The sequence below is a fragment of the Nasonia vitripennis genome (assembly GCF_009193385.2).
Source record: "Nasonia vitripennis strain AsymCx chromosome 5 unlocalized genomic scaffold, Nvit_psr_1.1 chr5_random0007, whole genome shotgun sequence".
Lineage (NCBI taxonomy): Eukaryota > Metazoa > Arthropoda > Insecta > Hymenoptera > Pteromalidae > Nasonia > Nasonia vitripennis.
In genome coordinates this window covers 71,493-98,082 of record NW_022279658.1, presented here as the reverse complement: position 1 = coordinate 98,082, position 26,590 = coordinate 71,493, and the positions used below count along the sequence as shown (strand labels likewise).

The window sequence follows — 26,590 nt, the reverse complement described above, 5'->3', positions numbered from 1 at the left end:
GGTAAATAAACGTTTCGACGCATGATTTACACACTTCTCCTTTTCGATTGGCTCTTCATAAATTTGAAGCGACAATAGGTGTTTGTAGGTTTTAGCATCTCCATCAGACAATAAGGTCTTATAACGCATTTGACATTCAGAGATGGATCTTTCCCATCAAATTTCTGCAATGTTTAACTGCATAGAACCTGAAGAGCAGCTAAAATTTGTATCACGTTCACCAGAACTAACATGATGTTTATACCAGATATCAAAGTCTAGCGTGTCCTCACCCAAATCATTTGCCGTAATAACACATGTATGGTAATATTTGTTCAGAACCTTATAGTCAATCACTAATCCAGTAAGAACATCAATGGCAAAATCTACGCCAAAGAGTGATGTAAAGCCTCGCCTTTGCCAAGATCCATCAAAGGAGCACAGAATATCAATAACAGTGGATTGACTTGTGTTTGGGTATAAACTTTTATGCACTTCACGAACAATATTTCTGCTTTTTTGAAGCACTTCATTTTTTAATGCACTGGTTTCTTCATTCACTTTTGATATATGAGAATGATATGTCGCTAGAGAAATACCTGACATATTCATATTAGAGCTAAAAATTTGCATAGACGAGAAGCCAATTCCAATTCGCACAAATGATTGAACCATATTTCGGTTCATTGTATAAGGAGACTTTTTGTATTCCCAAGTCTCGGACTAGAATCATATTCTATACTTATTTCACCGCACTTGTCACAAAAAATTGGAGAGAAGCCGCATAGCCACTTCTATTTCCAACAAGAATGAACAGTTCGAAAAGATTAATTTTCGTTTTTAGTTATTAAGCTATCTGTATAATTATTGTGCCATACCTATGTACAGGCAACTTGTTTGCCTCTATAGGAAGCCTTTAAAAGGCTTATGTATATGGTCATAAATAAATAAATAAATTTCGAGTTGTATGGTAAATATATGGTTAAAAAATAATCTCGAGTAGTGCGAGAAACTCGAGTAACTCAAAAGATTTGAGTAACCCGAAAAATTCGAGTAGCTCGGAAAATTCGAGCAGCTCAAAAAATTCGAGTAGTTTGAGTCGAGTTTTTCGATCGAGTAACTCGACAATTCGAGTACTCGCACACCCCTAAATTTTATTAAGCAACGAACAACGCTTATGCACAATTACTCCACGAAAGTCATCATGGGTGACTTCAATTCCGATCATCTGAAGACGCCAACTTTATCAGGGCCTTCATTGATGAGTCGAACGCCCTGAATCATCTCGCCCCATTAAAGACTGTGATACCAGGACGTAAACGTTTTCGTGACCTTTTATCTGAAAGAAACAGACTCTACAGTCGCTTGAGCAGAAGTCGATTACCTTGGGATCCATACTTCTATAGAATCGCAAGGGACGACGCTCATTAACAGGTTGAGGAGGCTAGGCTAAATTACTATTATTCACGCTTGTCTTCATTGACCGACGTTGCAGAGATCTAGAGAGAGCTTGGAAACCTTGTCATTACCACCTCTAAATCACCTTTACCTGCTCGGTTCTCTTCAGATGCTATCACAGAGTCGGATGTGCCGGCTGCTGTATCACACTTTAACCCCCAGGCCAGGGGAAGCGATGGCATCCTACAGGTTGCAATCTCCGAAGCACTGCCAATACTCGCTCCTCTACTATGTCAAATATTCAACCTGTCTCTGAGCGAGGCACGCTTCCCTCCGCCTGGAAGTCGTCGCTCGTACGAGCATTAAACAAAGTTAACTCTCCAACAGCTCTGACTAACTACCGTCCGATTTTTCTACACTGTTTCCTGTCTAAGGCGCCGGAGTGGCTGGTGCACAAGCGAATCTCTGAGTATCTTAAAACAAGATTTCACCTTGACAATTTCCAAACAGGCTTCCGCACTAGCGACAGCACGCAGTTTGGCTTAATTAATCTGACTGATGATGTCAAGCTTGGAATAGACAGGAAGAAAGTCACTCTGCTACTTCTATTTGATTTTAGCAAGACGTTTGATACTGTGCGTCACGTCAGGCTACTTGGAAAGCTATCCTCTTTCGGCTTTTCTAAGCAGGTTATCCGCTGGCTTGCATCTTACCTCTCAGGAAGAAAACAGGCCGTCATCGGTGACAACAACGAACTCTCCACCTCTCTACCATTAAACACCGGATGAATGCTAACGCCGAGAGAATAAGGGGCTGGGCTGCACTAAATAGACTTAAACTGAATGTCCTTAAGACTAAGGCTATCGTCCTGTGTTCCCCCTACTATATAAATGCACTACCTTCTACTGCTTTATAAATATAGGGGGAGCCCGGGTCGACTATGAATCATCTGTGCGCAATCTGGGGTTGGTGCTTGACTTCAAACTTACGTGGAAAGAGCACGTTACACAAATATGTAAAAGTGCTCACTCTTTTATGTACAGACTCTACTTCTTTCGAAAGAGCACTAACCTCAGGCTGCGCCAATACCTAGTGCAAGCACTCCTATTTCCCATCATCGACTAGTGCTCACTGGCTTATTGCGACCTGGCACAAGAACTGGACACGATACTGCAGAGACTTATCAACACGGGGATCCGTTTTATCTATGGTGTAAGAAGGGACGAGCACATCTTACCTTATAGGCGTGAGTTGCAATGGCTTAATACCGCCGGGCGTAGGAAATACTTCATGGCCTGTTTTCTAAGAAAATTTTTTAACACTTTAGTGCCTACCTACATGTTAGCCTTTTTTGGTTTCCACTTCGCGCTCAGGACTGTGGGAGGTAAGGTGACCCCCTTGGATATCCCATCCTTCAAGACGGAGACGCTGAAGAATTCATAAGTGCTTCATACCTCTGGAACAGTCTTCCATCTCACCTTCGCAACACACTATTCATATCACACTTTAAATACGCAGCTAAAATATACTTGTTTGAATTGGAAAACACGTAATCATTACGCAAACATACACATTCCTTCATCTCATTTCACTTCATTCCATACCACACATTTTACATCTAGCACACTTACACAATAATTTATTCTACTTTTTTCTCTCCGCAAATCAATATGTACAACATAATGTACAACAATAAAGCATATATAAATCTAAATCTAATAATCTTTTATATTTTAGCCTGCCATTAGCATGCCTTCCTTTAGCCTTCCTCTACTCCCTCCCTTTTTGACCTTTTTTACCTCTACTTAGTATTCTTGCAGCATTTTAATCTCCTAATTGGCCTTTTAATCCTCTAATCTGACTTCTTCGACTCTCTCCGACCACGTCTCTTAAAGGCAGATGACGTCGAATCCCTTTATGTAGTTTTACCCCTCTTCCTCTAGCCCTTTTAATCCTGCCACGTTCCAACTTACTATCTTTATTCTTTTCTTTGTTCTTTCCGTTCCCCTCTCTCTTCTCTTTTCTTCTTGTCTTCTCTCAGTCTGCATCTCTCCGAAAAAGTTTCTCCTCTCTCTCGTTCTATCTGTATTCTTCGTCACCGACCGTCAGTCTGTTTCTTCCCACTTTTACGACGTACCCTTTTTTTCTCCATTCCTTAGCCTTTTTGTTCAGCTTTTTTCTGGTCCTCCTTTCTTTCCAGGTTGAGTCGTGATCGATAAACACCTCTGTCCCTTTCAGCCTATTCTTCCCTCATCAGTTTTTCTTTCTTATCTCTATCTTTGCACTCTGCTCCTATTCTTCTAGTGTTCCCTTCTCTAATTGGCCACACTCTTCTTATCTCCACTCGCACCCTCAGTTGCTCCTCTATCCATCTTTTCAGTTTTGGTTTGTTCTATTCATCTCCTCTTAGACGGGTCAACACTACGTTGTTTCTTTTCCTTTCTCTTTCACCCTCCTCAATTCTCCACTCTAGTTCTTTCAGCTGCCTCATCTCCTTATCTTTTTCTCCAGAGTCCTTCTTTCCTCCTTCCTTGCCTTCTTCTGTGCGTCCTTCCTTTATCTTTTCTTCTATATCCCTTGTTTTGGCCTCCAGTGCCAGCTTTAGCTCCTCCCTTTCCTCACATTCCTTTTCCGCCTGGCCCTTTAATCTCTCTTCTATTTTAATCCTTTCCCCTTTTTCCTCTTGCAGCTGACGTCTCACCTCATTCAGTCCTCCGTTCACCTTCACCTTCCATCTCTTTGATTCTTAGGACTTATGGCAGTTTTAAGATACTTTTCCAAAATTGTCTCAGAATTTTCTTTTGCTGCTTTATGTATTAATTGAATCCTATATACATTTTAGAAAGATTTAAATATGTTAGTAAAATAAAATACAAGTAATGATCACATTCCTTATTATAATTATTAAGTTGAACAAATTCATCCAAAATTAAACGAGTAAATATTGATCTACGTTTACCTTATTTGCTAATTTAGCACGTTTGATAGCTGCATTATGCTCTTCATTAGGTGCCATTTCTTTATCTTTCGACCCATTTAATTCAGTGATCGAATCGAGCGTTCTCTTGTTGCTGATATTAAGAATTTTGGGAGCAGGTATACGGAATCTCTTATTTCTAGCAATTTCCTGTTCCAACAACGATAAATTATCTGTAATACTGTAATCTGTAATAAAATCTAATTGTATTAGAGTAGATAGATATATGAATGTATAAGAACGCAAATACATTTTTACTTTAAACTTCGTTTAACTCCTTTTTTTTAAAAAAAAAACGAAAAAGTTATAAAGCAAATGATAGAGAGAAAAAAATACAGATATAAATGTTGCTGAAGCATTATTATTATTTATGACTATATTCAAGAAACATTCGCTAACATAGATGGCTCCTCTAGATATTTTTGAAGTTCTCTATATATTGAAATCTAAGCCTTTTCCTGTTACAAAATACTCGGTCAAGAAATTACTCAATGTTAATAATGGAAGTCTGACTAATTATATATTATGCGTCAAGTGTAACACATATCTGAAAAGGAGCAGTCTGTCAAATTTCACAATGAATTGTCCTTGTGGTGCAACAATAAAGTCATCATATGTGGGCTCATTTTTTACTGAAATTGATCCTGCACAACAGTTAAGAAGACTTTTTGAAGATCCAATCATTCGTCAAGCCCTAGAAGAGAGATTTCATCGCAACAAAACAAATGCTAATGCATCAGAAGATATTTGTGACGGTGAGATATAAAAAGTACGATAGAAATCCTAATTTATTAGGCAATCCGAACAATTTTTCATATACTTTATAGCAATTTATATAATGAAACATGAATTTTCATATTATTCACGAAGAAAGTGCATGGTATTGATTGGATTATGGGTGGCAAAAAAAGAGCCAGATATAAACGTGATTCTTCAGCCGCTTGTTGATAAAGCTAATAAATTATCTACAAGAGGACTTTTATGAAAGTGTGATGGCAAGGATGTGATTAGTAAGTTTTTTCCGTTAGAATGTTTTGTAGATCCTCCAGCTCGCGCATCCATGTTGAATACGAAAAGATTCAATTGTTCCTCTAGCTGCACTTATTGTGAGCATCCTACTGTATCAGTAGATAGTTTCAGGAAATATCCGATACTTCACGAACCACCGAGATTACATACTCATAATTCTATAATAGAACAAATAATAGTTTCTTGTAATGCAAATGGCAAATCTGATGTTATGGGCGTTTTAGGCCTAACACGGTTAATGTATTTAAGTCATTTTGCAATTATTTGTGGAGAGAGTAGTAATTCTTCTACGTTGACTCAATCCCTCGGTGGTTATTCAAAATAGAATGATCTTGGCTTTATCGGTCTTCCCGAGGCAATTTGTACGTAAGGAAGACACCGACATTCCTAATAACGTCAAATTCATAACATCGTTAAGAAAAAAATTTAATCCGAAAAGTGTGAACTTCAAGATACACAAACCATCGAATGTATAAAAAATTTAGAAAACTTCATCAGCTTTAAAGATATTCCTGTTGACACTGCAGACAATCTACGAAACACACTAATAAATAAAATCACACGACACACTCACAAAACCAAACATGCGAAAATTGAAGATAAAATTTTTGAAAATAAACTAATAGAAACAAAAGCTTTATTAAGAACAACAGGAACATTATGTCCACTTTAGCTGACAAAGCCAACATACGCAGAAATACTAAAAAATCCATTTAAAAAATCTCAAACAAGGTTCAAAAAATTTATGAACACGTGGAATGATAATGGGGTTTCCGGCAAAAAATACAGCAAATTTAAATTTACACAAACAGACACTACGATTCCAAAATGTTACGGCCTACCGAAGATACACAAAAAAGATATCTCAATGAGACTAATTATATTAACAATTGGTTTACCGACTTGCTCATTATCAAAAAACCTTTTTAGCATTATACAAAATAGTATAAAAAAGAACAAAATCACACGTAGAAAATAGCTACGAATTCATAGATAAAAAAATATAATTATTCCACAAAATCACTGTTTAATCAGTCTTGATGTATAATCGCTATACACAAATATCGACAAAACACTCGTCAAAAAAAGTATTGAAAAGAGGTACGCGCAAATCGCACAAAAATCCGAAATACCTCTCGATGGAATTTTATTAGCTAGCGAACTATTTATGGAAAACACTTATTTTCAATAAACCGAAAAATTCTACAACAACTTTTTGGCACTCCAACGGGCTCTACGATCTCATTATCACATGAACCCCGAATGACAAAATTAACGAAATTCTCGAATCATTCAACACATACAATGATAGACTACAATTCACTCACGAAATTGAGAATAATAATTCCATAAGCTTTCTAGACGTTGTGACGTTACCAAACTCGGGGAAATTTGAGTCTCCCACAAAGCCCGAAGGCCCGCACAACTAATTTTTTTATACATTTTCTCCGCGTTTTCTTGGAGAAGGTTCCGCAGAATCCTCTCTCCCTCGCTCGGGTTTGCAAGGGGGTAATCGGAAATTATAACTCTCGAGTTCTCTATGTACAGCACTTTATTCTCTTACCCGTCCTCCGATCCGTTACAACATCTCTACGCATTCACTCTCTCTCTCTCTCTCTCTCTCTCTCTCTCTCTCTCTCTCTCTCTCTCTCTCTCTCTTCTCTCTCTCTCTCTCTCTCTCTCTCTCTCTGTCTCTCTCTCTCTCTCTCTCTCTCTCTCTCATACACCCTCTCGCGTTCACCTCCGATCCCGCGTGTCGCGTCGCAATCTCCGAACAAAGGCGTGCTCTCGCGCGAGCCACGCTGTCGCGGCTGGAGCGGAATTTCCTCGACGACGCGGTTACTGCTCGACAATTTCCTCGCGTCCGCGATCACGCTTCTCTCTCTCCTTCGTTCTCTCTATTTATTCTATCACTCTCACAAGCACACTCTCTCTACCACGATCGCGTCCGCGAATCTCCTAACTCGTATCTGAGTACCTACTTAGTTTTCGCCTCGACGCCTAGACTGACGCTGGCAGCTCGACTCGGGGTGGCAGCTTCCTGGAGATGACCTTGGCGAAGCTTCCTCTCTCGTTCCCTCGGTTGAAGTGGCCTCGGAAGTTCAGGTCGTTCTCTCGATCTGGCTGCTTGCTTCGTCTTCTTCTAGACGTCCCCACTATAACCCTCAAACTTTACACCCCACAATAAATGTCACAAAGACTCTAACTCAAATTTCTCCGGCACGTGTGTTCCGCTCGGGCGTCACCCAAAAAGTGCGCGAACGGGAGAAACCGCGCTCTTCACCGCTCTCTCCTGCTTCTCTCACCCCTCGGTTCTCCTCGCGCGCGGTCCCATCGGCCGAAAACCGATGCGTATCAGCCTTGCACGGCTCAACTTCCCCGCTCCTCGTTGCCCCCACGGCGCCAAGCTCGGCTCGACTCGGCGATTGGCGCACGCGCTCTCCTCTCACGCTCTCTCTCTCTCTCTCACTCGCACTCATACTATCCCTATCTCCGCACTGGCGCAGCAGTGCCACTCTCTACACGTTTATCTGTTTCTCTTCTCTCTTCCTCGGCGCCATCCTTCCTCCGCTCCGGTGCTGTTCCATATTCATGTGCACTACGCGCACTCGGGAAAATTAGCACAAAAATTAGAACAGCCCTGGCAACTTAGATGTCGCCAGTGGATCTCCGCGTTCGGCTACTCGCCTTCACGCGACGTGCAAAAGGCACCGTCGCAACGTTCTAATAATAAAAGACGAGAACAAATTAATAACAGACTGGTACTCGAAACCAACATTCTCAGGCGGAATTCTAAACTATTTATCTCAACATCCAAATCCACAGAAAATTGCCATGGTATACAATCTCGTTGACAGAACGATAAATATAGCAAATAAAAAATTTCACAATAAAAACCAACGAAACGTTATATGTATTCCATACGTAAATGGCTTCTACGAGCAGATCAGTCATAGTTTTAAAAGAAACAACATTGATACTGTTTCAAAAATTAAAAGTGAAATGTGCAACATCATTATAAAAGGCAAAGACAGAAATGATTAAATTCCGAGAACAATGTTGTTTACAAATTAAAATGCAAAGACTGCTCTGCTACATACGTAGATCAAACGAAAAGGAATGTTTGTATACGCGCTGAAGAACACAAAAAATTAAAAAATAATGTAATTTTTGAATACCAAACGTACCATAATCACACATTGGATTTTGATAATTTTGACGTAAAAGATAAAGAGCCCAATCTAAACAAAAGATTGATTTCCGAAGTGATACATATACATCTACAAACTAATAGCATTAATAAGAAGGAAGACATACAACAACTCAGCGACGTATACACGCACCTAATACACCGATTAAAATGTAAAAAAACAAAAGCGATTGATGTCAGAATTGTGACGTTGGTTTAGAAATTGTCGACAAACCGCTCAATTTCCCTGCACATTATATAAGCGCGTGAAAATCGAAAAACGAACGAATTCGGGACTAAACAGCTGAGAGAGCAACACCTCTATCTCCTCTCCCCCCGCCTTCTGTAAGTGTATTCTTAATTACTCGCTATTGTTTTTAATACCGTGATTCCATGTACATAGTATTAATATGAAATAAACAGTTTCCTGATGAGGGTGGCATTGTCCACCGAAACGTCGAAGGAAGAATAAAGAAAAACTCTGGTTTTTTCTCTCCTTCCTTACGTATAAATTGCCTCGGGAAGACCGATAGAGCCAAGATCATTCTATAAAGTCATTTTGATTTGGTAAAAGGCATGGTTGTTGATTTCATGCATTCCTGTTTACTAGGAGTCACAGAATCACACATGACATTAATTATGACAAATAGCAAAGAAGATTATTATATAGGCTCTCCAGCAAACATCTACTTAATTAATGAAACTTTACTATTTATAAGACCGCCACCATGTATTGCCAGAACTCCACGAGATATTGAAGAAAGGAATAAATGGAAAGCATCGCAGTAGTTAAGCTGGCTTGTATTTTATTATTAATTGCTTTACGAAGAATTCTGCGAGACAAATATTATAATCATTGGGCGCTTTTTGTATCAACCATGAATATATTATTACACTACTCAATTACTCCTGGATTGTTATGTACAGCTGGAATATTACTCGTAAAATTTGTGTATCATTTTGAACAATTGTATGGCAAACAGCAAGTGTATTATAAAGTTAATTTACTGTTACATTTAAAACATACTTTAGAAAACTGGGGCCCTTTATATGCTTATAGTACATTTGACTTTGAAAATGAAAATAGATTAAAAAAAAAAAATTCAGGTGATACAAAAAATATTTTTGATAGTTTATATAATGATAATAGACTGAACATTTTTTTTAAAAATTCATAATCGTTATCTATTTGGGCAAGGAAAGATTTATAAACTTTCGGAATCAGAAAAGTTATGCTTGAGACTTTTTTTCAATGTATCAGAAATAAGTAAATGTTTCGAGTTCTCTAAAATTATTTACAACGGATGTCGTTATACTTTTTGCACATATAATCAATGTAAAAAAACTAATGATTCAGTCTTTCAAACAAGAGACGGTGATTTTGGTTTAATACAACGAATTTGTAAAGTAGAGTATAATAATTCAAATAATGTATTTGTATTTTATAAAAAGTTGGATGTTCATAATACTTCTATTGTCGAAAATGCAAACGTATCCGTTAAACATTTAAAATACTGTCGAATAACGCAAACAAATGAATTAAATGTAACTATCAATGAAATTTATAGACCATGTATTTTAATGAAAGTACAAAATAATTTATTTATACAGGTTTTTTAAGTAAAGCAAGTATTGCAAAATTAGTCAACTAATACGAATTTTGTAATATTTCTCAAATAAAAGTATTCTGTATGACAATATAAATTAAATAATTTATGCCAGTTACCTATATTTCTTTGTGTGTATTATTCTTCTTTGTATGTTTTTCTATATATAAATAAACAGTCGGGCATGTTTTTGTAAATAGCCGTACTATCATGTATGTTTTCGTACATAGCTGCATATATTCGTACGATTGCGTACGTTAAAGTACATTTTTGCATATATCTGTACAAACGCGTCAGTTTTGGTACGTTTTCGTACAAAATATTTTATTACTAATCGTTCAAATTATTAGTTACTAATCATTCCAAGATGAAGTTATGAAGCGCAGGCTCGGTGACTTCACAGACAGCAATTTTTTATAAATGTCAACCAAAAGTGGAAGTAAAAACGGTTATTTGTATAATATGTGAGGAGGCTTTTCATACTAGTGATTTTGCTAAAATAGATGGGGCAGTAAAAATTAGTGAAGTTCTGGGATTATATCCGGAACATAACCAAGTAAACCTAACCTCAAAAGTGAATACGAATGTGCTGAGTAATAAAGTTAAAATAATCATTGCTCAGATTAAATTGGCACACAATCTAAGAAAAAGTGATCAATCAAGTGTGTCTAAAGCTGATAGTGATGATGATGATGAGAATAGTGTAAAAATAGACAGTAATTTGAAGTGTGAAAATGTCCTATTAGAAGAATTAAATAAAGAACTGAAAGTAAAAAATTAGTTATTGAGAGAATTATTTGATAAGCAGAAAAGTGAAATAAATAGCTCAAAAAACAAAACCTATGCGCAAGTAATTTCGAGTGCCATGCCTAATAATAAACCAAAACGAATCCCTAAATTTATAGTTAAAAATAAAGACAAGTAAAAAAACTAATCAAGAAAAGGCGTAGATTAATAGTAGATTGTAGATTGTTAACAGAAGAAAGTACAAGCAAAGCATATAATGTATTAAAGAAAAGGCTCGATGAAAGTTGTGATGTTATAGAAGAAAAAATAGAGAATTCAAAGGTAAAAGTAGTTGGAATAAATAATTTTAAAACCCTTGACAGTACAAAAATTGAAGATGACATAAATACAAGGAATTTTAGTAAATTTAACAAGAAGTTTACAGTATTGCACTTATATAATAACTCTAAAACTCATCTACAGTCAGTTATATTAGAAAACCCTGCTGAATTGTATCAACATGTAAGAGAGAATAAAAACAGGATCTTCGTGGGTTATCAAAACTGTAAGGTGCATGACTATTGCAACATTAAACCATGTCTTAATTGTGGTAGATATGGGCATTATGCTTTAAGTGCACAAATAATCACGCATGTTTAAAATGTGCAGGTAATCATAAGACTACAGATTGTACGGGTAATAAATTAAATTGTCCTAATTGTATCTTCAGCAATAATAAGTATAAAGGGACCTTAAGGATTAACTAATGGCCCAAGAATTCAACTTTGAAGATATATACAACATAGAACGTGATGCAGAGAACATCAATTCACTCAACAGGAGTATCTCAAAGAAAAAGAACTTAATTTTGTGTGTAAATATATGAAGTCTAAATGCAAATTACGAGAAATTAAAACCATTTATTGAAAGCTTGGTAGTAAAACCAGATATTATAATATAGACGGAAACATGGATCTTACAATATCCTTAATACTATCTATTACAAGGCTATAAAAGCTATTACAATGATAGTAAAATTAATAGGGCTGATGGAGTCATGTTATATATAAAAAAGAATATATAGGAAATAACTAAAATAGAAGTAATTGATAGATTGAGTGTTGTATGTTCTGATATTTTTCTAGAGTCAGGTGAGGCAATCAGGATCTCTGCTATGTACAGGTGCCATGATATATCGAAATCTGAATTTACTGATTCCGTAAGAAAATTTCTGTCTAAACAGGTTAATATAAAAAATTAATGTATTTTTGGGAATTTCAATGTTGATATAAGGGATATAAATTATGACGAAATTGGTTTAGCTGAAAAGACAATTGCTCAAGAATTTCTGAATAATTTTTTTGAAAATGAATATATTCCATTTTTGAGAGAAATCGCAAGACCATCTCAGAATAGTGAGAATGGTACGTGTATAGACAATTGGTTCGTTAAAGTAGGAAATATTGAGTTCGAGACTTTTAAGTTAAATATTCCGTTCAATGATCATTACCCACTCTTCTTAAGTATTAACAAATTCAAAATACAAAAAGATTACAATCAATCAACCTGCATTAACAATGGCAAGTTAATAAATATTGCAAAAAGAGTTGAGTGGGACTCATTGTTACAAATAAACGATCCTAATTAAGCTATAAACAAATTAATAACTATGATCGAGAGCTGTGTTGAAAAAGCAACTGATCGAAAATATTCAAATAAAAACAAAAAAGATTCAGTTCCAAAGAAAAAATGGATTACCAAAGCAATATTAATATCCTGTAAAACGAAAGAGATGTTATATAACATATGAAAAAAGAATCCAACAAATATGAAAGTGAAAATGGACTATAAAAATTATGAAAAATTTTGAGTAAGGTAATTAAAGATGCTAAGTATAAATAAGTATAAATATTTAAGCAATCAAATTTAAAATATGGACTTAGAGAAATTGAAGCTGCCAGTTAGAAACAACTACTCAATTTTTATTAATCCAACTAATATGTATGAAATTCAAAATATAATTATTGCAATGAAAAAGAAGGCTGGTGGGGTAGATAATATTAGTGCAATAACTATCAAAACGTTATCTAAACATATATTAAAACCATTAGAGTATATATTTAATCTAAGCATACAGCAATCAACCTGGCCAAATGCACTGAAACAAACGGATAATGTACCTATATATAAATCGGGAGACATTAGTTGTATTAGTAATTATAGATCAATATCGCTAACTTCAAACATTGCCAAAATATTTGAAAAAATCATATACAATAGACTTTATAATTTTATCATGAAACACAAAATAATATCTGATAAACAATTTGGCTAAAATTGGCGAAACCTAGATAAAAGTAAACTGATTATAACAGCGTTCTTGGACCTGGCTAGAGCCCTCGATACTGTAGATCACAGTATCTTGCTGGACAAATTAGAAAGATACGGTGTAAGAGGAGAAGCATTGAAATTAATGATCAGCTATCTTTCTGATAGGAAACAATGTGTAAAAATAAGTAACTTGAAGAGTGAGTACAAAGAAATTACGATAGGGGTTCCACAATGAACCATACTTGGCCCTTTATTTTTTATATTATATGTTAATGACCTATTGATAGATATGCAAAATGAAACTATACTATCTTACGCAGATGACACAGTTATCATTTCATGTCATAACTCGTAGACAGCTGCTCAAGCAAGATTAAATGAATATCTTTGTAAGGTGGCAATATGGCTAAACCTAAATAAATTATCGCTCAATGTAAACAAAACCGTATATATTGCATATGGCAATTTCTGTGATAGTGTGCCTAGCACCTAAAACATTATAATTGGTGATAATGTAATAAATAGAGTAGACAGTTATAGATATTTAGGATTAATAATAGACTATAACATGAAGTGGGATAAGCACATAAATTATGTTACCATCAACAAGATATGCAATCTTTATTTTTGCAAAGCTAAAGAAATTTATGGATAGTAAAACCCAGACAGACACGAAACAAGAATCTACCATTGCCTAAAATTGATAACACAGTAAGTAAAAAAAGCAGCTATTACGTGGCTGTGAGTGTATTTAACTCTCTACCGGATGAGCTCAAAGAACTATCAATAAGTAAAGTCTCTATTAAAAGAAAACTAAAGATGTTTATGGGAAAGAATTATTTTTGATGTTATATTATTTAATATTGTTAACTTTTTTATGGAAAGGTATAATGGCATGATAGCGTTGATTGCGTTATCTTGGCTCTATATTGTAGTTTTAAGTTTTTTAGTATTAATGTTTATATATGCTATCCCTATGTACAGGCAACTGTGTTATCCTCTATAGGATGCCTTTCAAAGGCATATGGTATTTAATAATAGTACTTTTGATCCTATAATGGGGAAGATGTTATTGGGAGAAAGGAAAAAGTAAAGTGAGATGAGGGAATTAAAGGACGAGGTAGAAGGCTGGAAGATTAAGGCGAGATTCGATAGAGAAAGAAGAGAGGCGCTGGAAAAGAAAATGCAGAAGGTAAGAGAGGATGTAGAATTGGTGAAGGGGAAGATTAAAAGTATGCAAAGAGAATGGATAAAATGAGAAAAGGGATGATAGGAAAAGGTGAGAAGAGTAGGAGAAAAAAGAAAAGGGAAAATTTTGAGAAAGAGAAGGACGGACGCTTCAGGAAAAAGAAAAGATGAGAGCAGGTGCAAAGTATGGGAGAGAGGATTGATAGTGCACTTAAATAATTGGACCGAGTAGGACTCAGTGAAGGACTGGCTAGAGGATATAATGGAGGGAGTTTAATGGGAGTTAGAGGACACCAGGACAGAAGACACAAAGAAGGTTATATTTAAAAGAAAATGAGATATAGAAATGATTTGAGAAAAGAGGGCTGTAATTAAAGAAGGAGGTAAGATTAGGTTAGGACAATGGCTGTCCTTCGAAAAGAGAAGGGCCAAAGCTCTCATAATGAGAGAGAAGAGAAGGAATTAAAAAGAGAAGAATGAGGGAGATGACTCTTACAGGAAAGAATGAGTGGCGGAGGTTGAGGAAAATTTGTATTAGTGGGATGAGAAAAAGGGGAGAACGTTAAGAAAGGAAAAGGAATTGATCGGGGAGAAAAAGATAGGTATAGGTAATGGAGGTCGGGAGAGTCAGAAGAGGAAGAGGAGAAGAGAAGAAAAAGAATAAGAATACAGAAAAAATGTACACACACAGGAACTAAGCAGCAGAGCACTCGCACACACACGCACGCATACGAACAGTCACACACACACGTGCGAACACACAAAGCGTGGGAGAGCGCACACACTCACACACATAAAAACACATACACATAACCTAGAAACACTAAATCACAGACATGCACACATCATAATTTAATGTAAAAGAGAAAAGGTATCGAAGGAGTTAATTATTGTAAACACTGATACTTAGAAGTGAAACAATAAAGTTATTATTATTATTACTAGCAGATTTTTAGACTATTTAATGACAAATTAATGACACTCGAATAAACCTTTTGCGTTCTCCTCGAGGAAGCTTTGTAATGGTAAAATTTTAAGTTTTGTCAAAGCTTCTAGAAAATACGTTTTGGTGTGTTAGAAGTTTAAATCAAGTGTTTTTATAAAATATTGGTATTGATGCGTTCATGTGTGTGTGTGTGTGTGTGTGTATATATATATACCGTGATATCTCCGAAACTTTACAGGCGGTGTTATTTAAATTGTGCATAAAGATTTGATTTTTTTAATTCTGAATTCGGGAAAAGTAACCTTACTTGGTTTTAATTGACGTGTTTTTACACGTACTTTTTCCTGTTTGGTACTCGGGATCGACTGCACTGTTCGGCAGAAAAAGCAAAAGAGGTAATTTTTCCGAAATAAGGTATACCTCTTAAATGAATTATCAAAACCCCACAAAAAATGTATGATAAGTTAAGGGTTGAACTGTGTACCACAAAAATTTCAATTCATTTGACTACGTAGTTTTTCAGTAACAATTCGAAAGCTGAAAAAAATGAGTTTACTATATCCAACGTTTACAAGAGTTTTACTTGTATTGTAAACTTGTATTCATTAACAACTTTTGGAACATGTAGAATTCTTGAGTGTCTCGGCTCAGTTCTTTGCGCAGCTTTTAAAACCCTATGATTTTTAAGATATCGATGATTCCATTTTTTTTTTTTTTTAATTTTTTTGATTCCTTATATCTCCAAAACTAAACATTCAAACTCTTAAGAAAAATAGTGGTTTATTATAGCAAAAACTAATTACTGTTAAAATTTTAAATGATTTTGTTGATTAGTATCTAAGTTATGAGCTATCAGTCCAATCTCTAATGAAAGCCGATTTTGCTAGAGGAAGCTTTGTAATAGTAAAATTTTGAGTTTCGTCAGAACTTCTAGAAAGTACGTTTTGGTGTGTAAGAAGTTCAAATCAAGTGCTTTTTGAAAATGTTGGTATGCATGTGCGTGCTTGTGTATGTGTGTGTGTATTTTCTCTCTCGAATAAAGAGGTATTAGGGAAAATCTTAGAAAGACCATAGCATGACCTTGTTAATAGGGTTGTTGAGACAGCCCCATCCTCAATGTCAGTCGTGTGTCGGATTCACACCGACTAAACCCATTCCTTTTACGGCTAGGTAAAAAACACCCAGCCGTAAAAAGGAACGCCCTCTTTGCCTTTATCGACCCTCGGTAGAGGTGCCTAGCTCCATCTTCTATGCCCTTGAACACTGCGATACCACCGTCAAGCAATGCTTCGCGGGGGGGGGGGGGGGGGGGCGAAAGGCTTTCGCCCGCTTCCGATTGATGTGGTCGTCATCACTATAGCCATCCTTCATTTTCTGCGTTGCATACACACACGCACATACTCAGCCTCTTCGTCTTCTTCTGTCTTTTTCGTCCTTTCTGACTTTCTTGAGAATGTCTGCTGCATAATTGCTGACTGCGCACCATCCATCCTCCGAAGTCAGCATGGCCGTCATAATCAACTCAGGAGTTACTTTGGCCTGAAGATAACTCTCAAGTTCTTTTCGCTCCTGATGATATCGTGAGCACTAGCAACAGACGTCTCGACATCCTCTGTTGCATTTGAACATATTGAGCAGTTCGAACGATCGTCTAGTTTGAACCGATGCAGGTACGCCCGGAAACATCCGTGCCCGATCAAAAACTGCGTAAGGTAGTAGTTAACTTCCCCATGTCTTCTTCCAATCTAGTCTTCTATCCTTGGTATAAGGCGATAAGTCCATCGCCCCTGGCCACTAGTGTCCCATCTTGTTTGCCATTCAGCCATTGTCTTCTTTCTTACGGTATCCCAGATCTCTTTCTGGCTTTTGTTATTCGATTGTCTCCTAATTTCGAAAACGTCCTTTCATTCCAACGCTAAAAGTTTAATGGGTGGAATGCCTGCTATAATGCAGACAGCATCGTCTGATACCGTACGGTAAGCGGACGCCACTCTTAGTGCACTTCGCCTGTACACGGTAGTCAACTTTCGTGCATACGATTTCGCCTGCATCGCATCTGCCCATATTGGGGCTCCGTATAGCATAATCAATGTGGTCACACTGGCTAAAAGTAACCTTCGCTTGTGGGTTGGCCCTCCTACATTTGGCATCAATCGTGATAGAGCAGCGCTAACTTTTGCTGCTTTATCACTTACTACTTCTAGATGCTGTTTAAAACTTGCATCGATGGTGATGCCCAATTATTTGATGGTTGGTTGAGAAACGATCTCATGTCCATCCACCGTCAATGTGATTTCCTCCATCTTCTTCCTACTAGAAATGAGGATAACTTGCGTTTGGTGACTGGCTAATTCCAGACCCGTCTCTGTTAGCCATTCGTGTATTATACTAGTTGACTCTTCAGCTATGTCTTTCACCTCTTCTTTATGTTTCGCTACTATCACTACTGATATGTCATCAGCGAATCCCACGACTGTTGCTCCTTCGGGTAATTGTAGCTTTAGTACCCCGTCGTACATGATATTCCAGGTCGGTGGGCCAAGTACTGACCCTTGGGGGACGCCTCCTGAGACTTTATATGTTTTAGTACCGTCCTCAGTGTTATATAATAAGATTCTGTCCTTCACATTCTGACATCCAGTGTAACTATGGTGCAATACTTCTTTTTTCTCTTCCACCTTTCCCCCTCTATAGCTGTTTGTGCAGTGTCAATCATTAGACTAACTGCGTCCAGGGTTGAACGCTTCATTCTGAAGCGATATTGGTGTTCCGCTAATCCACCTTTTCCTTCTATAAAATGATTCATTCTGACGCAGATAATGCGTTCCAGGATCTTCCTTAGGGTATCCAGCATGCAGAGCGGTCTGTATGATGAGGACTCCTGGGGTAGTTTCTTTCCCTTTAGCAAAAGCACTAGTCGCTGTTTCTTCCAGTTTGTGGGGAATGTTTCCTCTTCTAGACATGTATTGTACAAGTCTACGAAGACCTCTGGAGAATCGTAAAAAGCATGCTTCAATGCAATATTTGGAATTCCATCCGGCCCTGGGGCCTTGTTGTTTCCTACCCTTCTGCAGGCGGCTACCAATTTCTCAATCGTGATCGGTGAATTATCCTCTTCATTCACACCTCTTTCGATGACACTTGGTTTTTCCAGTTACCTAGGGAACAGTGCAGTGAATACCCAGTGCAATAGTTTTAGGCATTTTGGTGAAGGCACGTAGCTTCCTTTAATCTTCTTCATTACTATTTCATACGGTCGACCCCAAGGGTCTTGTTCGACCTTGTCCTGTAATTCCTTAGGGCACCATTGTTTGTTTTCGTGGATTTTTTTCTTAAGATTCCTTTTAGCGTCCTTCATTTCTTTTCCGCGGGCATCTACTATTTCCTTGCCTATACCAGTTTTATAGTATTTCTTCCTCGCCCGTTGTTCTCGTCTTCTGGTCCAGTGGCACACACTACGTGTACTTGCAATCTCCTTGTCCCACCAGTATACTGGTGGTCGTTTACGTATGCGACTCTTCGAGGCATAGCAGCGTCACATCCTCGGGTGATGTTTACTGTCACCTGCTCTGCCTTGGTGTTCGCCGTTCCAGACAGTTGCATTTCTTCTAGTGCTTCCTTTGTTTTCAAACTCTATTGGTTGTTGCACTCGCGCTGGATCCCTGTTTTGATATTCCTACCTCCATTATTATGGCCTGGTGATCAGCATGTGTGTAGTGCTCACTTACTGTCCATGAAGCAACTGAGCCAATAAGGCTGCTGCGACAAACGTAAGGTTGACAATAGACCCTGCGTCTCCTCTTCTTAATGTGTGGGTGCATCCTTGGTTAACTAGGATCAAATCCAGGAGAGCGATTGCTCCTAGAAGTATTTGACCTCTGTGGTCAGTCCTTATACTGCTCCACTCCATAGCTCACGCATTGAAGTCGCCTGCAATCAGTACCGCTTTCCTACCTACTGCGTCTTGTATGAGCTGATCTAGCAGTTGTTCAAATTGCTTGATTGAAGCGTAATGTGTAGCGTAGCAGCTGTAAACAGTGACACCTGCTACCTTAGCCTGTATAAATCCTTCTTCACGGGACTCCATTTTTCTACAGAAAGCAACGTTTCTACATGCCCAGTTCGCTTCTTTACCCGTAGTGTCCATATCGCACAATGGTTCATCTAGATCCTTATATTGTTCGCACACAATAGCTAGGTCTACCTATTTCTAGCGGACATACTCGTTGAGTAGGTCCTATGCTGTCTCACAGTGGTTTAGATTTAACTGCACTATCTTCATTTTTTGTTGGTTCTTCAGGTCTTTTAATGCGGTTCGGCAGGCTGGGCATGTATAGCTACCAGCTGCATGATCACTCTTTAATTCTCCATCCTTTTTTTGTCAGAGAATGCAACTCAGCTTATTAAGTTTTATTATGTATACACTGATAACAATGATCTACTAAAAGTTATTTTTAGGCGTTATAGTAATTTTTGCCCAACTTATAGCAACTTCTGTTACATCATTTTTTTCACTGTACATACTAATAATAATAGGAAATAAATAATTCCAAAGTACCAATACGTTTATATAACATATTGTAGATTTTATACAATAAAGTTATGAATCAATAAAGTCACGTATCTTACCACAAGTTTTAAATAAATAAAAATGCGTGCGCCAAAGAAAATTATACCTTACACTTATAAAAAATAGTATATGCGACTCGTGTGGCGAATCGAACTAGAAGGAAGTGCCAAAGACATGGTAGCGGTTTTTTCAAAGAGCTAGAAACTTGCAGCTTGCTTTTGCCATGGGTCCTAGGTGCTGCGATATAATTAACAGTAGTACTTTTAGCTCGTAAAGATCATTAGATTCATATGAAAACGAATCTACATAATATTAAAATTCTTTATTTTATAAAACGATGCTTTCTGTAAACATCCCTATATTTTGTAAAAATATTTTATAAAAATTAATTTTTTTACATTCATCTTTGCATATCAACACAGGTTCCTCTCAGAAATGTAATTTTTACGTAATTAGTTTTCATAAACATTAACACAGAAACGAAGGTGCATACAGACGTACGTACGTACGTATAAACATACGTATCTTTTATTTGATACAGAAAAAATCTAATTTTTGTATACACTAATAGCATAAAATTAATTATATAATGCGTATATATACGTATAGAACAATGTATTTTAGCGACTAAGTCGATCCTCTACGTTTTTATATAGTACATATATCTGGTGCACTTCTTCGTAGACGATATCCCGTCGTTCTGGAGCTCATGCTGACACCATATTGGTTTAAAAAATTAGTAAATAAATGGTGTACTGGCCATTTTCGTTGGGGAAATTGTACACATATAATGTCTATGTTTACCTCTGTCTCACGAACGTACTGAATAAGTATGTCCTGTGCTAGATTACAGTGATTTAGAATTAGCTGAACAATCATTATTGTCTTTGCTTCTGTAACTTCTCTACTACAGTTCTGTATACTAGGCATGTGTAGCTACCAGCTGCATGGTCAAGTTTCCCTTCTGCGCCTCTTTTCTGACAGACAACGTAGTTAAAGTGACTGTTACAGTCTTTTACTTTATGTTCTCTGCTCCTACATTTGTAATAACAGTTACTTCGATCTTGTGTTGCTGTGCACTTTTTGGCGATATGCCCAAAACCTAGACATTTATAACATCGTAGTAGCTGTATCCCTCGTTGTACCTCTTGGATTCTGTAAACTACCCATCCTATCTTGATTTTCTGCTTCACTATCACCTGTGTAGCCATTGACGCAGGAATTTCAATGATCGCGGTCCACGTATCACCGTATGTCCGTCGTACCGATTTTACTGTCGTTTCTAATATTGCAAGTTTCACTATTTTGAAAATCCCTTTGAAGTTATTCTACTATATCGACCTTGGTTGCTAATATATCAAGTTCCTTTATTTCAAAGACCGCTTGCTTTTGCAGAGTTTTTACTTACAGCACCGGCTTGTCGGACCATTTCCACCGCTTATCGAAGTTCCGCTGCCTTAAGGTCCGCGGTGCACTGAAGTTGGAGTAGATCTCCAGCTGCTGTCCTGCGTAGTGTTCCAGTATCTCCAGTTTGGGGTCCGCCTTCATCTGCCTCAGGATGTCAGCGTAGGACTTGCCCGCAGTAGCTTTTACGATCAGGTCTCGATCTTTGTATTCTCTGGCTTTCTTGATTCCCAGCCAACGAGGTCTTTTTACCGTCTTCTTTAATTTTTCTTTCTTTCTTCTTCTTTTTGGTTTCTACCTATCCCCATGGTTGTACCATGATTTGAGTAGCAGATGTGCTTTGAGGATTTTCTGGATCGACTACGCTCAATTTCCTGCCCCGCAGACTTGGGGTAGTCTGTGTCTCCTTTCTCTCTATTCCTAGTCACTGGCACTGTTGCAAACCGTCATCCGCCGAGTAGAGAGCCCCTAAAGCTAGCTCTTATGCTCCGAGCAAGATCTTTGATCTGCTTGTGCACATTATTCCGGTCTTTGACAAAATTGATGAGTTCATCAATTTTGTCGTCCAGACGATCCAGTTGTGCGCTTCTGCGTTCCAAGCAGGTACTTCCTTTTTCCTTGAAGTTGAACTCTTCGACTACTATCACTTGTAGCTATGTTTTCATCAGAGACCAGGTTAAAAACCTCTGTATTCGGCTTGTGAATTTGCCCCCCCCCCCCCACACACACACACAAAAATCCAATTGCGTGTTTTTGATCAATTCATTCAGTTTATTTTAGAAAAATCCAAATTATAGCTATAATTTAGATTTGTTTCATTGATTGTGATCAAATTAATGAGATAAATTTAAAATTTTTAGACGAATTGCGTGTTTTTGATTGATTCATTCAGTTTATATTGCAAAAATTTAAATTATAGCCTATAATTTAGATTTGTTTCATTGATTGTGATCAGATTGATGGGATACATTTTAAATTATGTTTTAGATTTAGTGTTTTATTATGCTATACTATAATATTAATAATTTATTAATCTATTATATCTTAGTAATTTGAATAATAGTAACGAACAAATTATTTAAATGTTATAGTAATAATTTATCTATTATATTATTTTATCAATATCAGATAAATTATTATTAAAATTATTCAAACAAAAATATTAATAAATTAATACATTTATTAAACTAATTAATAGTTTGGTAAAATAATAGATTAATAAATCTATTAATTTAAATTAATCTCGTTGATTGTGATCAAATTAATGGCATAAAATTTAAATTATTCAACGAATTTAATGTTTTTGATCGATTCATTCAGTTTATATTGCAAAAATTTAAATTATCTATATTATAGGCTATTTGTCGGCCACCGGGGTTTTCACCAGATCGGAACCGGTAACGGGTTTTGGCATTGTCGCCTTACCCGTTTGAGGGTGGAGGGGGGCTGGGGGTAGGGATGTAAGATTCTTGTCGATATCTAGCTATATCGATATTTTCTTTTCGATATATCGATAATTTATATCGATATTGGCGGCATCGATAATATCGAAATGTCGATATGACTTTGAAGATATCGGCTTCCGATATTTGCCTTTTGAATTTCGCGGGTCAGGTGGGGCAACTTTATAACTATTTCTTTTTTAAACGCGGGTTGCGACACTGCGACATGCGCACGCGTTTCCGCTTGATTAACGTGCAGAAGACGCGAGACGCGAGTCGCGTCTTGCGAGTGGCAGTGGTGGATGTACAAGGGCACGGGCACATCGGGAGATCTGGACATCGAAAACATCGAGCACGAGAACGCCATCGATCGCCTCGACGTCGCGAGTCGTGGACATCGCATCGGAGACATCGAGCACGAGCCACGAGCCACGAGGACGCCATCGACCGCCTCGACGTCGCGAATCGCTACGCACTTGTAAAGTTGTAAGTCGTAGTGTCGCACGATCGCACCACAACTACAGGCCTATGGCAGGAAAAGTAAACCTAACCTAATTAACTGAATACGTAAAGAGAAAACAACAAAGCGAGAGAGAGCACGGTACGCGTCAGGAAATTTCAACCAAGAGTTTCAATCTGAGTCCGAACACATGTTGGAAGGTAACAATATTTTTTTAAGATTTACCTTTGCGACACGGTGTGTGTATGTGTGTTTGTGTGCGTTTGTGTATGTGTACCTGTAAATTGTAAGGATATAAAGAAGTTCAAGTCTTCAATTTCTAAACAAATTTTATATGACTGACTTTTTTAATGTAAAATTTCTTACAGATAATTTTAGTTTTTTGGGAAACCGTAGAAATAGAAGTAGATAAATTATATATTTACAAAATTCGAACTAAATTATTAGAGAATTTATCTCTCATCAAAAGTATCTTGGAAAGTATATTCGATTGGTTTTTTAAATTAGACTTATCCGATGATAGCATATCAGACACAGTCTTAATACACAGTAGTTTCGACAGTGACAAGGAATACGAAAATTAGCAATATTTTGATCAAGATGAGTAAGTAAATAAGAAAAGTAGAGAAGGACATTTCTAAAATTTTTGTGATAGTTCTTAATAATCATTTAATTACATACTATTATTCTTTTCAGCATATTGATTATGGGTTGAGTCTTCTTTTTTTTCATTGAATGAGTCACTGAATGGTAGAATTAATACCTTTAGAATAGTATGCATATATTTTGTTTCTAATTTTTATATGATGCCGGATAAATTCTGTACAAAAATATTTTAATATACTACACAAAAAAATTCTAATAGAAACACGAAAAATTTTTAAAATATTCTAATATTGAATTGTAATCATTCTAGTGGCTCCAAAAAAAGCGACGTCTGGAGATATATGACCAAAGCATTGGATGGATCGATCACCTGCAATCTTTGTAATGCTGCTATAAAAAATTCTGGCAACACATCGAATTATCGTGCTCATTTACAAACTCGTCATCCTGATGTAAAGTTAGAGACTATGAAAGATTCCAGTGCAGCTAATCTCAACAAATCAGCATCAGCGCAAAAGCGTAAAATTGTTAGCAATAAATTCATAACTATATACGTATATAAGTATGTAAGATAGCTTTAATGTCTTTTTTATTTTTATATAGTTGTCGCCGGTGACGGAGAGCAACGAGAATTCTATGAATACTGAATTGAATCAAGAAACAAAAGAAAAATGTGAATCTCAAAAAAGCACTGAAAATGTACCTCTGAAACCTAAACAATTAAAAGTTGATAATGTATTTAGGAACCAAACATCATTCAAAAGTATATTTTACATAAGAATTATAAAATAGTTTTTCGGTACAAAACATAATATTTGATATGCATGCAAAAATGGGTTATCCTCTCTTCGGTTGGGCGACAAATCTTATACTAGTAAGGAAACAATTTTTTCGCTCTTTCGCATAATTTGTATGCATATTTTCAGATGGAGTTAAGGCGAACGAAATGCTGAATAGAATTCTATTCATGATAGCTAAAGATCAGATGCCGTACAACTGCGTCGAGAAGATATGATTACGCACATTATTAAATTATGCGGCACCGCTATATAAAATACCATGTCGTGTAACAATAATACAGAAAATGGAAGAAAAATATGAATGTCTTTCGAAGATTGAAAAAATGATTTGTCAAAAGTCAAATATATTGCTTTGACGACGGACGTCTGGTCAGACATGTTAAATAACATCAGTTATTTAGGGGTGACCTGCCATTTTATCAAAGACTATAAACTACAGTCTATAAATATAGGTGTAACGGAACAAAAACGATAATCACACGTCAGACAATTTAAAGAACTGGTTACTGCAAATTATTAAAGATTGGAACATTGATTTGAAGTCGGTTGTGGCTGTCGTAACCGACAATGCAGCAAACATTAAAAAGGCTGTGAAAGATGCCTTCGGAGAAGATCGATGTCTCAATTGTTTAGCTCATACACTCAATCTTGTTCCGTCGTCGATACTTACCTCTGATGATATTAAACCTATATTAGCCGAAGTGAAAGAAATTGTTATATTTTTCAAACAGTCAAACAACGCATCGGATAAGTTACGTGAAGTTACCAAAGACCGCTTAATCCTAAGTGTAGAGACCAGATGGAACTCGGACTACGAGATGCTCGAAAGGTTTATTTCCTTATTGGATAAAGTAGCACCTATCCTAATACAATTACCAAAATCTCCTTCCATGGTTACTGCAGATGAGATTGAAATTCTAAAAGAGTTAACAATTTTATTGAAACCTTTCTACTCTGCAACAAAGATCGTTTCTGGAGAAAATTATGTAACTGGCAGCGAAGCAATACCAGTCATAAAAATATTGGAGAAAGAAATGGAAAGTAGCAGTATAAATACTGCAACAGCGATTGCTTTTAAATCTAAACTAAAAGAACAGTTTTTTCCTCGTTTTAAGAAGTTATACTTCACAAATAAAATTGCGTGCGCTGATGCAATAAATAAAATATCTAAATTTCTACATAAAGATTTAATTGATGTAAATTCATCAAGTAATGAATGCGAAAGTAACCGAGCTCAAGAATCTACTGATGACTGTGATGATTTCTGGAGTTACCACGAAAATTACCTAACGTCAATCGAGCTCAGATGGAACAGAATCAAAATAAAAAAGAGATGCCGGAAGAGCTTAGATACTATTTACACGAACCACCTATTTCCAAAAATCAAGATCCATTAGAATTCTGGAAATTTCATTCAAGCTCGCGTTTAGCTGATTTAGCTAGTCGCTACTTAACAATTATTGCAACCTCGGTTCCGTCCTAGCGTTTGTTTTCAACGGCTGGCCTAATAATGTCTCGCAACAGAAGCCAATTGACTTCGAAACATTTCCAAGAATTACTGTTTTTAAACTTATTGCCAATAAGTTATTGGAATTTATAAATTGTAAAACTTTTTGTTTATGATACATTTTTCGTGTAATATTTATTTTTGTATTACTTAGGCTAAACTCTAATAAAGTTTTTCAATACTTTAAAATCTTTGCCATTTTTTTTATTAAATAGAACACATAAGGTTAAAAAGTATCGATATTTTTAACCCGATATTTTAAAGATATCGACATTATATGTTGTGATAATATCGATAAACAATTATCGATATTATCATCAAATATCAACATCCCTAGCTGGGGGTATTATTGCAAACTGATTGTCCATATTTGCTTTATTTTTCGGGGTTCCTTGCCCTAGCCTGGTCCACGGAGCAAAATTCTAAAAAT

The 26,590-nt window shown here is 36.6% G+C and overlaps 2 protein-coding genes across 14 annotated transcripts in view; both read left to right on the top strand.

Moving 5' to 3' along the window:
- The window catches only part of LOC107982113, a 729,835-nt gene that overhangs the window by 645,616 nt on the left and 57,629 nt on the right, over positions 1-26,590 (top strand). The gene's annotated exons all lie outside the window — the stretch shown is intronic.
- On the top strand, positions 24,168-26,566 carry LOC107981615. The gene is made up of 2 exons (XM_031933131.1): positions 24,168-24,380; positions 24,457-26,566. Exons 1-2 carry the CDS (start codon positions 24,195-24,197, stop codon positions 24,643-24,645), a joined length of 375 nt encoding a protein of 124 aa, XP_031788991.1. The 5' UTR covers positions 24,168-24,194; the 3' UTR covers positions 24,646-26,566.

Bases quoted from the DNA above. Each gene is read 5' to 3' on its own strand.
- LOC107981615 (XM_031933131.1), top strand. From the start codon at position 24,195: ATGACCAAAGCATTGGATGGATCGATCACCTGCAATCTTTGTAATGCT. The intron at 24,381-24,456 runs GTTAGCAATAAA...ATTTTTATATAG, and splicing joins CAGCGCAAAAGCGTAAAATT to TTGTCGCCGGTGACGGAGAG.